This window comes from Rattus rattus, chromosome 13, assembly GCF_011064425.1.
Source record: "Rattus rattus isolate New Zealand chromosome 13, Rrattus_CSIRO_v1, whole genome shotgun sequence".
Lineage (NCBI taxonomy): Eukaryota > Metazoa > Chordata > Mammalia > Rodentia > Muridae > Rattus > Rattus rattus.
In genome coordinates this window covers 12746926-12758971 of record NC_046166.1, presented here as the reverse complement: position 1 = coordinate 12758971, position 12046 = coordinate 12746926, and the positions used below count along the sequence as shown (strand labels likewise).

At 56.5% G+C, this 12046-nt stretch overlaps 1 protein-coding gene across 3 annotated transcripts; it reads right to left on the bottom strand.

Moving 5' to 3' along the window:
• Window positions 1-180: 180 nt before the first annotated feature.
• On the bottom strand, window positions 181-11367 carry Crlf1 (cytokine receptor like factor 1). Of its 3 annotated transcripts, none has more exons than XM_032919167.1 (9): window positions 11124-11366; window positions 5526-5807; window positions 5159-5288; window positions 4857-5026; window positions 3240-3397; window positions 3003-3171; window positions 819-1006; window positions 674-716; window positions 181-457 (listed from the first exon to the last, which is right to left on the bottom strand). In XM_032919167.1, the coding sequence occupies exons 1-9, from the start codon at window positions 11245-11247 to the stop codon at window positions 444-446; spliced, it is 1278 nt and encodes a 425-aa protein (XP_032775058.1). In that variant the 5' UTR covers window positions 11248-11366; the 3' UTR covers window positions 181-443. The 3 variants fall into 3 exon arrangements, with proteins under 3 accessions (XP_032775058.1, XP_032775057.1, XP_032775059.1); XM_032919166.1 differs by having other exon boundaries at window positions 204-457; window positions 674-721; window positions 11124-11367; XM_032919168.1 differs by lacking the exon at window positions 674-716 and having other exon boundaries at window positions 204-457; window positions 11124-11367.
• Window positions 11368-12046: the final 679 nt, after the last annotated feature.

The window sequence follows — 12046 nt, the reverse complement described above, 5'->3', positions numbered from 1 at the left end:
GGTCGGCCATCTTGGGGGAGGGGATTCCTCAGGGGAACAGGGAGAGCAGGTATAAGATTTCACACCCCCAAGGAGTTCAGGACAGGTAGTGTTCTAGAAAACAGGACTAAAATTTAGACGTGAGGGGGCTGTACCAACCCTCCAGAGTACACAGGCTCCAAACATACTGGCTACCACGGGACCTGAATAGCTCTTTATTTTCTTATTTATTCAAAGAGACTCTTGGAGGGCCCTGCATAACCCTTGTCATTACTCCAACCCTACCCACATTGGGGTATATCCAGAGTTGACCATCATGTGGCCAAAGCTGTGGTTGTGGGAGCTCATTGTGCCCCAGCCCCTGGTTTGTTTCTTCATTGCCCCAAAGTGACAGTACAGATGGTCTCCAGTTCAGGTGAGCCTCCAGGTCTGCATCCAGCAGGAGGATGGCCTATCCTCAGAGTTTAGCCGGCAGGACCTGAGGGCAGAAAAGAGGCCACATTAAGCCTGGGAGTCTTGACATGGCTCCCTTTCAGCAGCTGGATGATGCAGTGAAGCCTGACGCTTCCCTGTTGCAGCTAATAAATACAAGCTAAATGAGCGAGTGCTAAGAGCTTCCCGTTGAGCAACACCAAGGGAGAGGGAGAGGCCTTATCTAGACTGCCGCAGTCCCCACTCACCCGGACTCCCTTACCTCTCGCCGCACCCCGTCTGCCCGAGGGCAGGATCCCCTCGTCCTGTGCTTGGAAAGAAGAGTGCAGTGTTGTGGAGGCTACATACCCGGGTCCCTCTCCTCCTCAGCTCCTTCACCCCCATGCAAACCTTCCCCACTTTCCTACCTGGTTTCGGGTCTTGTGTGACTTCTGCATCCAAGCACGCCACTGGTCGTACAGGCGGAAGCTAAGGTTCGAGCAGTACGCGTGCTTCTTGAGCCAGCCGAGGAACTGCTTGAGCTCGCGCCGCACCGGGCCCGAGCTAGGCTCGCCGCCCCGCGGCTCGCACACCCCGCCGCCCGGGCCCGGGCGCTCTAAAGAGAGTGGAGCGGCAGTGTCGGGCGCGGCCAGCAGGAGGCGCGCGGGGGACGGCGGCCTCCCAAGCCAGACCAGCTTCGGCCCGGGAAAAGTTGGGAAAGGTGTCAGGTGTGGACCCAGCGTCACCCGGAGGGAATGCAATACCACAGCGATGGAGACGGGCAAATAGGGGAGTCAAATCAGTGGGAGGCAAAACCGAGTATTCGGTCGGAAGGGAAATCAATGGAGACTAAGCGGGGCCAGACAGAGACTCTAGGGACACGGACAAAGCAAGGGACAAACCAAGACAAAGACACAGAAAGTAGAGATCCTGGGACTATACCCCCAATCACTATGAGGAGAGTCCCTCCCACAAACGTGGTGGCACAAGCACTTGGTAGGCTGAGGCAGATTAGCTGCAAATTAAAGCCGGTGATTTACCTTTGATTCCCTGTGACTATCCAAACAGAGTGGGGGGGTCGGGGTGGGGGCAGGTGAGAAGGCTCAGTGGGTAACTGCTTATCGCCAGCCCTAGTCCCATAATAGTGGAAGGAGGCAACTCACGGTTCTCTGACCTTCATGTGTGTGCTGTGGCACGCACGCTCACGAAGGCACACACAAAAACAGGCAATTTAAAAAAGTTGTTTAATTATATTAAAAGCGTTTTTTAAAAGGCTCTGGGAAAGTGAGTGACAGAAATGGAGGGAGACAGACAGCAAGCACAGACCAAGGGGCGGGTCCCCAAGATAAGCCTGAGAGAATGCTTGGGTGTGACTTCGAGGTGGGCTGGGAGGACCGAGTGGGAAGCCAGCCCTTAGGTCCAATCCCCAGCCGCAGCCGTCCCCCAGCAGGCCAGCGGATAAGGACATCGGCCTCACACCATAAATAAAACTGGGGACTCGCTGACAGGCCCTGGCACAAGACTAGGCCCCCACAGCCCCTGCTTACCCCCCTCCAACCCTACCCCCGGCCTCCCCAGTCTCCCGGGCGGACGCAGCCGCCTGCTGGCTCCCGTGCAAGAATCGCAGGTGCTGGGCACGAGCAAGGGCCAAAGCTCCAAGGCTCTGGCCCCTCCCGGCTGCATTCACTCCCGCCAAGCCCAGAACCTGGAGAGGCCCGGATGGGGGCTGGAGAGCTTCCTGGAGCTGGTTTTGACCCTCTCTTCCACCAGGAATCTCTCCGGGCCTCAGTTTCCCTATTATTTCAGCAGCAGCAAACTAAGCACATGCGTCTGTGTGAGTTCAGAGTTTCAGTGTAAAGGTATTCTCTTGTCTTAGGGGACCGGTGGAAGAGGGTGGGGGATGGGAGCCGCCTCCTCTACTGCCTGCAAATAATAAAGTGCGGGGCACTAGCCTTGGGCCGTACTGCCTAAACCTGACAGAGATGGGGAAACTAAGCCCAGTTTAAGCAATACATTTCATAGAAGAGAATGCAGATCCATGGGCAGGACAGTCTGCGGAACAAAAGACAAACTGTAGGCTCTCCCACCTTGAGAAAGGGATCCAGAGGAGAGAAACGGGGCTCATGCATGGTTTCTAAGCATTCAGGAGGCTGAGGCAGGAGGATTGCAAATATTAAGGTTGCCTAGGTTACCTTATATTAAGGGTTGGCGGGGTGGCCCAGCAGTCAACACCCCCATGGTCTTGACCCTTGAGCACAAGGCGCCCTGGTCTATTGATTGTGTGCGTGGGACCACGGGTAATGAATGTTCTACTTCATATAAAATTAACTTACAGATAGTCTAGGGCACTGAGGTTAAAAACAGCTTATCTTCAGTTCTCTTCGAACAGGTCACACTGTTGCTCGCCATCCTTCGCCAAATGACTAAATAGAATCCGGAGCCATAAGTGTAACATAACTAGTCTCCTAAGTGTGGTGATGGCCGCTGGCCATTGTCTGGAAGTGAGTTTAAGGCTAGCATGCGTTACCTGAAGACGCTGTCTCAAATAAGGGAAGAAAGGACAGACTGGATTGGGGTTTCCACGGGCCAGCCAGCCCTGGAGAGGTGCTCACCACTTCGAGGGGTGGAGGCAGCGGTGGGGTGGCTCCACTCGCTCCAGATTCCCGCCTTTTTCGACCCATAGATCCCGAATGGGTTACAACGAACTTGGACGAAGTAAACGGTGCCGGGCTTCAAGCCCGCGAGACGGCAGGAGGTCTGGTTGCTGACGTCATCCACCACCTGCACGGTGAGGGAGGAGTCAGATGCGGGGGGCGGGGTCAGGGGCGGGTCCGGGGCGGGACGGGCACCTTCCAGTCCACGCTGTCCTCCACGCGGTAGCGAATCTGGTATTTGGCTTGGAAGAGGAAATCCTTGAGAGCTGGTGGTGAGACCCAGCGCACACTCAGCTGGTCCTCCAGGCCCCCAACGCGGCTCACGTGCACGTCGGGTGGAGGGTCCGTGGTCACTGGGGGTGGAGCAAGCCAGGTCACTGGAGATGCTTTTTTTTCTTAGACAATGTTTTACTGTGCAGCCCTGGCTGACCTGTTATGTGGATCAGGATGGCCTTGAACTCAGAGAGATCCTTCTGCCTCTGCCTCCCCTAATGCTGGCATTAAAGGCTTGCAACAGTGAGCCCAGCCCTGAGGACACTGCGTGGTGAGTATTGTCTAGGGACAGAACTCCCAGTGCAATCTAGGTTACAGTGGCTCCTGGGACCATATCTGCGTTTTCCAGATCTCCCGCCCCCACTACACACACCTGTTGGCTATTCACCCAGGCCTGAGAGACCATTGTCATTTAATATTTCAGAAACAGCCAGCAGCAGTTGCTATCACTGTTACTCTCTCTGATGGAAGACACACAATCCTGTCCTCAAGAGGATAGAGCAGCAAGCCTGTCCAGCTGGGGTGGAGATTAGCAGCAGAGGTCTCACTAAACAGGAGTGGGGCTCACCCTGCACCTGTGAGCAACACCCAGCACTGAGACTCACCCAGCATCTGTGAGACTCACCCAGCATCTGTGAGGCTCCCTCTGCACCTGTGAGCATCACCCAGCACCTGTGAGGCTCACCCAGCCCCTGCGAGCATCACCCATCACCTATGAAACCCTGAGCTGACCGTTAAGTCACAAGCTGACTGTTAAAGCTACTGTCTGTGTTTTAAGCCAGGGTCTCAATACATGGCTCAGAGTGGTTCCAACAATTGTAATCATCTTGTGGAGGCCTCCTGAATGTCAGGACAACAAGCTTTATTATATGTCACCCCACCCTGGAGTGCTATTTGGCTCCATCCCTATGTATCGCCACCCCATGCCCACCTCTGTTGCTTCATACATTACCAAGAGCCTCCACAGGGCAGCTGCGCCAGCCACAGGGCATAACAGGGTTAAGATACCAGGAAGATACACATGCTCTGGGATGTGGGAATGAGCCAGGGGCACCCCGGAACCCTTCTGGGGGACCATGGAGAAAGTACAAGCTGTTCTCTCCCCCTAGTCTTCAGTGAGGCACTTGAAGGGTTAAATGGCCCAGGCTGCTCTGGGCTGGGAACACCCTAATTAGATTAGGCCCAATTCTGCTCAGGGATCATCCACTTCCTGCCTCCAACCCTCACCCCCCCATCCCCCCCAGCTCAAGGCCTTGGCTTCCTGGGGCGCCTTCCGACCTGGGCGCCCCCTCTTGGATCCCCTAGGACTCCCTCCTGAACACCTGGACTGCTGAGAGGGAGGGTGATCAGACCAGGTGTTTTCTGCAGAGTGTGTGTTTGTCTGGGGGGGGGTCTTGTCTGTCTTGGTGAGGGAAAGTCTGTGCATCGAGTTATGAACAGCCACGGTCCTGCAACCACCATGACTGTGGCTAAGACCTCTAGAAGAACCAAAAAGACTTGGGGGGCCCTACTGGGTCTAGGTGGACACTGGGGGCTCACCCACGTCCAGGACATCCAGTGTGAGCACATCAGATCTCGCTGAACCCAGGCGATTTGTGGCTTCCACCCAGATCTCATAGGGAGTGAAGAGGGCCAGGTCTTTGGGGATATGGCACGAGTGAGGGCCCACAGTGTGATATTCCTCACATGTGTTGTCCTGACCATACCACCTGTAGGCGGGAGAGTCCCTTTTGAGTCCTTAGACCTGTTTCCTGCAACCCCAGGGTTCAACAGGAACATATGTGATCAGAGAGGGCAGATATCGCCTGAGGTCACACAGCAAGGCTGGCCTGGGCACCAACCTCAGCTTGTACTTGAGGGAGTAGTTGGTGTGTAGGAATGTCTCCCCATGTGCACCCGGTGTCCAACGGCATGTCAGGTCCTTCATGTTCCGGGACCAGCAGCTGATGTTAAAGGGCTTCTCGGGGGGCACTGCAAGAAAAAGATGACATACTTTTTAAAGCAGCTGGATAGACAGGGGACAGTGCAGCCACAGCTGTCCCAGAGCTGCACTGCCTGTACTGGGGATGACTACACCTGCACACAAACGCCTTTTCCACCTCAGACTGCCCATGGCCCCACCCCAGGACAGAGGACCCAAGCTCTACTCTCTAAATCTATCATTGCTGCCCCCCCATGTGTTCCTGGGTGTCCTGGGGTCCCACTTACGACCAACATAGAGGCAGGAACCAGCCAGAATGCTGCCATCTCGGGCGTGACACACCAGATTGTCCCCTGACTGCTGCCTGGACCCATTAAGGTTAGCCAGGGCCAAGGCCAGGGTGGAGGTGTTGAGGAGACGGGACAGCTCTGAGGGCAGGCGGCGGCCGTTGAGGGTCCAGTAGAGGCCCTCAGCAGTGGCCCCCGGTGTGTCTCCATGTATAGAGCACGTAGCATGAAGGGAGGATCCGATGAGAAGAGTGGGGTCCTGGGGACTGATCACAGCTGTGTCTGGGGTCAAAAAGAGATACTTGTCAGTCATGGGATGAGCCTACTTCAAGTCCCTCACCCAGCTTGGTTGTCCAAGAGTCATGAAGTCTTGAGCAGGTACTAATTTTCACCCATTTTACAGATAAAGAACAAAAACAATGAGGCCCAAGAGCTTGTTGAAGCTGAGGCAACAAAATCAAGGTCAAGGCCAGTAGCACCTTCCCCAGAGAGGTGCTACACTCCTACCACTCCAGCACTTGGGGGTGGGGCAGGAGAATCCGCAATTCAAGATAACCCTTGGGTACATAGTTTGAGTAAAGCTACAGGAGACCTTTTCTCAAAATTAATCCATCAGTCAAGCAGGGGCCAGTGAAATGGCTCAGTACATAAAGGAGACTGCTGCTAAGCCTGAGAACCTGAGTTCGAACCCAGGACTTATACTGTGAAGGGAGAGAACTAACTTCTACAAGTTGTCTTCAGAAATTTACATGCTGCAAAACACATATACATAGACAAGCACAAAATACATTTTGGGGTTTTGGTGGGAGAGTGAGAACAGGGTCTCTGTATCCTTGGCTGGCCTGGAATTAGTCTGCCTCTGGCTCCCGAATGCTCGAGTTAAAAATATCCATTTCTCCTGAAAGCCTGTGCATGCCTTTAATCCCAGCACTTGGGAGGCAGAGGTAGGTCAATCCCTGAGTTCGAGGCCAGCCTGGTTTACAGAGAGAATTCCAGGACACCCAGGGCTACACAGAGAAGCCCTGTCTTAAAAAGCCAGAACTGGGGGCTGGGGATTTAGCTCAGTGGTAGAGCGCTTACCTAGGAAGTGCAGGGCCCTGGGTTCGGTCCCCAGCTCCGAAAAAAAGAACCAAAAAAAAAAAAAAAGCCAGAACTGACACCAAACCAAACCAAACAAATACATTTTCATGTCCCATCAAAACCCAAATTTAAAAACATCAGTCATAAATGCCTACTCAAACCTAAGTACTTTCTATTAATGACGGCTCCCTGTATGTGTGCACACCGTAACACACATGTGGAAGTCAGCTGGCTGGGGTCTGCTTTCTCCTTCCACCATGAGGCCCCAAGGACAGAGCTGAGATCATCTTGATTGGAGGCAACTGCCCTTACCCACCAAGCTGTCTCACCAGCCTACAAACATTTTCTTTTCTCTTTTTTTCTTTTCTTGACAGGGACTCACTATCTAGCCTAGACCACACTGCCTTGACACTTGGCATCCTCCTGCCTCAGCCTCCAGAGTTCTGGGACCACGTGAACCACCAAGCATAGCCTGGCTTACCAACTTCCTTCTTCTCCTTCTCTGTCCTGGTGGTGAGCTCTCTCCATCACTCTAACCTCACACATGTGTTTCTGTGGAGTGGACATACCTCAAATGGAAAGTCCTACCCTGGTAATGTTTGTCATCCCAGCACCCAGGAGACCGAGGTAGGGGGATCACAGATTTGAGGTCAGTCTGTGCTGTGCAGGGAGCCCCTGTGTAGAGGAGAGGTGAGCCCTGCTGGGTGAACCATGAAGGGCAGACTGAGGGACTAAGCCTTCATTTTCCCTATGCCCTGCTTGCACTCCAGTACACACCTTGAGACTGTGCAAGGAAGGTTTCTGTGTTCTGAGTCACGAGAGAAGGGAAAGTCACAGAAGCCCACATGCAAGGCTCTCTACAACCCCCAATCAGGAATCCTGACTCTCCACAATCTGACTTCCTTGGGCCACTGAGATGGCCACTTAGGAAGTGACCTCGATCTGGTGACCAGACCTGGGGGAACCCCCACCCCCCACTTCTTGCCTATCCACCCTTAGGTCAGCCCACAGCTGTCCTATTCATAGGCTGGGATCTCAGCAAGGCCTAGGAGGGGAACATATTCCAAGCCTCCTTAGTCTGTTTCCCCATCTGGCCACTGGTCATCCTTGTCAGACAGGATGGCAGGGTGGTGGGGAGGTGTGGGGAAAGTTTCATAGGGAGCGCCCAGAAGACCAGCAAGCCAGGCTGCCCTGGGAACCTAACTCCATTCAGTTCTCTGAAGCCTTTTTTTCACTCAGGGTGGGACAACTCCCGCTTGCTTCATTCATTCATTCATTCATTCATTCATTCATTCACAGCCTACAGTACGCCAGTAACTGAGGTCACCATAGAAATAATGACACAGCTAAACACTTATCCTTACTAACTGTGGTGGCCCACACCTTTAGTGCCAACACTGGGGAGGCAGAGGCAGGTGGGTTTGTGAGTTAAGAGGCCAGCCTGGTCTACAGAATGAGTGCCAGGACAGCCAGGGCTAACCCTATAAACCCTGTCTCAAAGAGTAAATAAATAAATAAGTAAGTAAGTAAATAAAATAAAGTCACAGAAACAGAAAAGGCGAGAAAGAAAAGGAGTTAGAGAAAGGATCTGGGGCTATAGCCTTGTGATTGAGGCCCTGAGAACAGTTACCAACAGCCAAATGTAGTGAGTCAGTAGCCACAGTTGGGCAAGCGGGGAGGTGGGGCTCCATGTGCAAAAGCCCTGGGGTAGGTCAGGGAAGACAGCAGGGCTCTCAACCTTTAGGGAGGAAAACTGAGCCCTGGGTTGGGGTGAAAAGGCAAAGAGTATTGGAAAACAAAAAACAAAACCCATTTCCCAAGAGGCTCAGAGAATAGGGACTGCACCCACTCCCAGGCTCCCTTTAAGAAGCCAAGCTGCAGCCCTGGACGGTCCCTCATCCCAGATGGAATAGGTGGCACCAACATGGTTATGGTCCTGGCCCTGAATGATTACTCCGGGGCAAACTTGGCCTTGAGGGGAGGCGGGTCTTGCTGGAGCCTGCAATCGCAGTTGCTTTTGGGGCTTGTCCCAGGGCTCAGCGGAGGTCTCCGCGTCCGTGCGAAGGAGCAGGAGGAGCAGGCCAGAGCGGAGGCGGCGGGGGCCAGGGGGCCGCCCCGGAGGTCCCAGGCAGCCAGCCGCCCGCTAATTCAGAATTCCTTCGGCATGAACTGGGACGTGCCAGCGTCTCTACCCTGGCCCACCCACCGCTTCCTGCCTGTGCGCCCCCCTCAGCAGGGTGGGAGGCACTGCCCCGACCCGGGACCCCACCGTCTGCACTCCTGGGCGATGATCACACCCCCTCTGTCCCTCCCCGGCCTTTGTCTGGCCAGGAAGGAGACTCTCTGGGGGGTCCTGGCTGGGGGGTAATGCCCTTTTACCACGCCAGCCTGGCCTGGATTCCCCCAGCAGCTGCCCTTCTTGGCTTGAGGGGGGAGGGGGCAAGGCCAAGCCAGCTTGGGCAGGACAGCCGAAGCTTTCTCCTTAGAGCAACTGGTGGGACCCCCAAAAGAACTTAGTACACCTGGCGCCCCCTTTCCCTAATTCCCTTCCTAAAACAGGGAAGACGGTCTGTGAGCTGCAACTAGGAAGCATGAGCTCGACACCCAGGGACAGAGGACGCCAGTCTCCCTCTTGGCTTCAACAAACAATGGGCCAAGGCCACTGGGGACTGGGGCGCACACATGCCAAGCTAGACAGAGCAGCAGCTGACAGCAGCCCCCTAAGCCTGGAGAGAGAGACACCCCTCCCCTTTTTTCTTCCCTCTTCCCCTCCTTCCCCCCACAAAGCTGGGGCCTATACAAGCTTCTTCCCCCCTTTCCCAGTGCGGACTTGCGGCTGTTATTAAAAAGAACACCATGTGTTTTAAAAGGGAAAAGTGTGAGATCGCCTGAAAGGCCAAGGGGAAGGTAGCCTCCATCCCAGCCGTCCCCCAGGGGTCCCCATCTCCTGTCCCGCTGGTACCTGCATACACTTTTACGACCCACCAGCCGGCTGGTCAGGTGCTAAGACACACCGTAAGTACAAACAGATTGCAGAGGTGTGAGAACCTCTTATTTAATTTCTCTCCCCCTTAAAGGAAAAAAACACACGCGCCACCCCCACTCCGCTACCTTCGCCTGTTGCTCTGCAGCCCGCCCGGAAACAAAGCTTAGCGCTATTGATGGCATTCAAAAACTACCCAAGCTTGGCAGCGACACCAACTACCCAGAAAGGTCCTGGGTGTCACCCCAACACCTGCCCAGACGCCTTGGGCAAGCAGGAGTGTGAGTCCCTGTCTCCTGACTGGAGCATAGACCATAGACACCGCGGACAAACTACACAGGCTACTAGCCCCGGAACAGCAGCGCAGCGTGCTGCCTACCCCTGCGGTGTGGCCTGTGTCTCCGGATGGGGTCCTGAGACTCGTTGGGAAAGGTCTCCTGTGCACTCGGCCATATGCGTACCCCGGTGTTGCTTCCCCTGTGAAATGAATGTGGGACCACGAGTGTGTGTGCGCGCGCGCGAGTGTGTGTGAGTGCGTGTGTGTGTATGTGTGTGTGTGTGTAGAGGATGGAATGCGAGCGCCGCGATGGTGTGCGAATACGCATCTGGGCTGCAGCGCGCGTCGGAGGGCAGGGTGACGGGACATAAGCCAGTGGGGCTCTTTTGTGTGACTTTGGGTGTGTCCCAGAGAGGGTCTGGATGTGGAGACCGCATCCTGGCGAGAGTGTGTGCGTTGGGTGATGGGGCCTCAAGGCCAGGAGTTCCTCCTGGGACAGTGGGGTTTTCTCGGCAGCTGATCCCCACTGGGTGCCCCTTAAGACAATGAAGTCTGGGCTCGCGGTGCCCGGACACGCTTGCTCACGCTCCTCACCGAAATTTCAGTCGCTAGAGGCTCTCAACCCAGCGCAGCCTGAATGAGAACGGTTGTGAGCCCCACCAGTGAAGAGAACTTCGAGGATACCAAAGCATGGGGTCCGCTATAGGGGGGAGGGGGCGGCGCCGGCCCCACGGAGAAGCAAGTCCCGGGGGACCCCGGGCTGCATGCCAGGCGGACAGAACAGGAGGGCTCACGATAACGCCCCACCCTCCCTCCGGGGAGCATCACTTCATGGGGGGAGGGGACCCCACTCCGCGCCAGCACCCAACCCAACGCACCCAAGCGTGCGCCCCCAGCCAGGGAGGCTTCCCTTCCGCTCTGAGATCCAAAACGCAGACGTGCGCCCCAAAGCGTCCCGGTACCCTGAAGGGGGGGGGTGTCCCAGGACATTGCAATGGCCCTCAAAACGAGCCTGGCGGGATAGCTTCGCAAAGGGAACCCAGATAAGAGGCCTCTGATGTATAACGGGGTATTCTTGGGCTGCTGAGTGGTGGTACCGTGAGCCCCACAGGTGAGGGCGCCCCGAGGGCCGCCTTTCTTTGTTCCCGGGCCGTCCAGGTGGCGCTCGCGCCCCCTCTTCCATCCCCCGCGACTACCCCCCGGGGTGTCCGATCCCGGCTTCCCTGGGGAGGTGGGGAACAGGGCGCACGGTACTCACGGGCTCCCGATCCGCCCTGAGGCACCCCGAGAACACAGAGCAACAGAGGCGACCACAGCGAGGAGAGCCGCCGCGGCGGCCGCCGCGCGGATTGGGCGGCGGGGCCCGGGCCACCGGCGGGCATGGGGGTGGCGCGCAACGGGCGGTGACTGCAACGCCGGTATGGGGCGGGGGCGACTCTGCGGGGTGCAGATTGGGGTTTGGGTCCGCACGCACGTCACTGGGCGCGGACAGCGAAGGCCGGAGCAAGTCTGAGCAGCCGAAATTGACAAGGCGCTAATGCGCCGCTCGCCCCTGCCGGCCCCTGCCCCTGCCCCCTGGCCCGGCCCGGCCCCTGGGGGGGGTGATCGCGGGCCCTGCACTGGCCTTCCCACGCCCGCGGGGCACCGCGCGCCCTGCCCGGCCAGCCTCCGCCCAGTCACCACTCCTGGGAGTCCCATTCTCCTGCGCGAAGCCCCCCACTCCTTCTCCACCCGCCTGCCCGTGGAACCTCCCTCTCCGGTCCCGCCCGTCCCAGGCTTCCCACCCCCTCATCTGGGATCCTGTACCCTTAACTCCGAATGGGTCCCTAGCTCGCAGCCCTGGTGCCTTTCCAGGATCCCCTCCAGTCAACCCGGACCCTTCCTACCCGCCTTCCCCGCCCGTCTTACGCCCCCCCCATACCCACTTGGGTTTGCTGTGCACACATCGAGCAGTACCTGAACCCTGTTCATCCTCTCTTTCTTCCCCAGGGAGTTTGAAAGTTGCCCCCAGTCGCTTGCCCTGGGCGCACAGGTCCCATCGATTCCCTATCCTAAGCCTTCATTCCGCCTCGGTGCACAGCCTCGTCCGACGCAGAGGGAAAAGAAAAAAAAAGCCAGAAGGCAGGGATTCTCCGGCCTACGGTCCCTTCTCGCCTGTCTTCTCGGCCAGTATTGGGTATG

Coding starts and splice junctions, on each gene's coding strand:
- Crlf1 (XM_032919166.1), bottom strand. CDS start 11,247: ATGCCCGCCGGTGGCCCGGGCCCCGCCGCCCAATCCGCGCGGCGGCCG. Junction 5,808..11,123: donor TCAGGGCGGATCGGGAGCCC/GTGAGTACCGTG, acceptor TTTTGACCCCAG/ACACAGCTGTGATCAGTCCC. Junction 1,007..3,002: donor TGCCTCCACCCCTCGAAGTG/GTGAGCACCTCT, acceptor CACTCTCTTTAG/AGCGCCCGGGCCCGGGCGGC.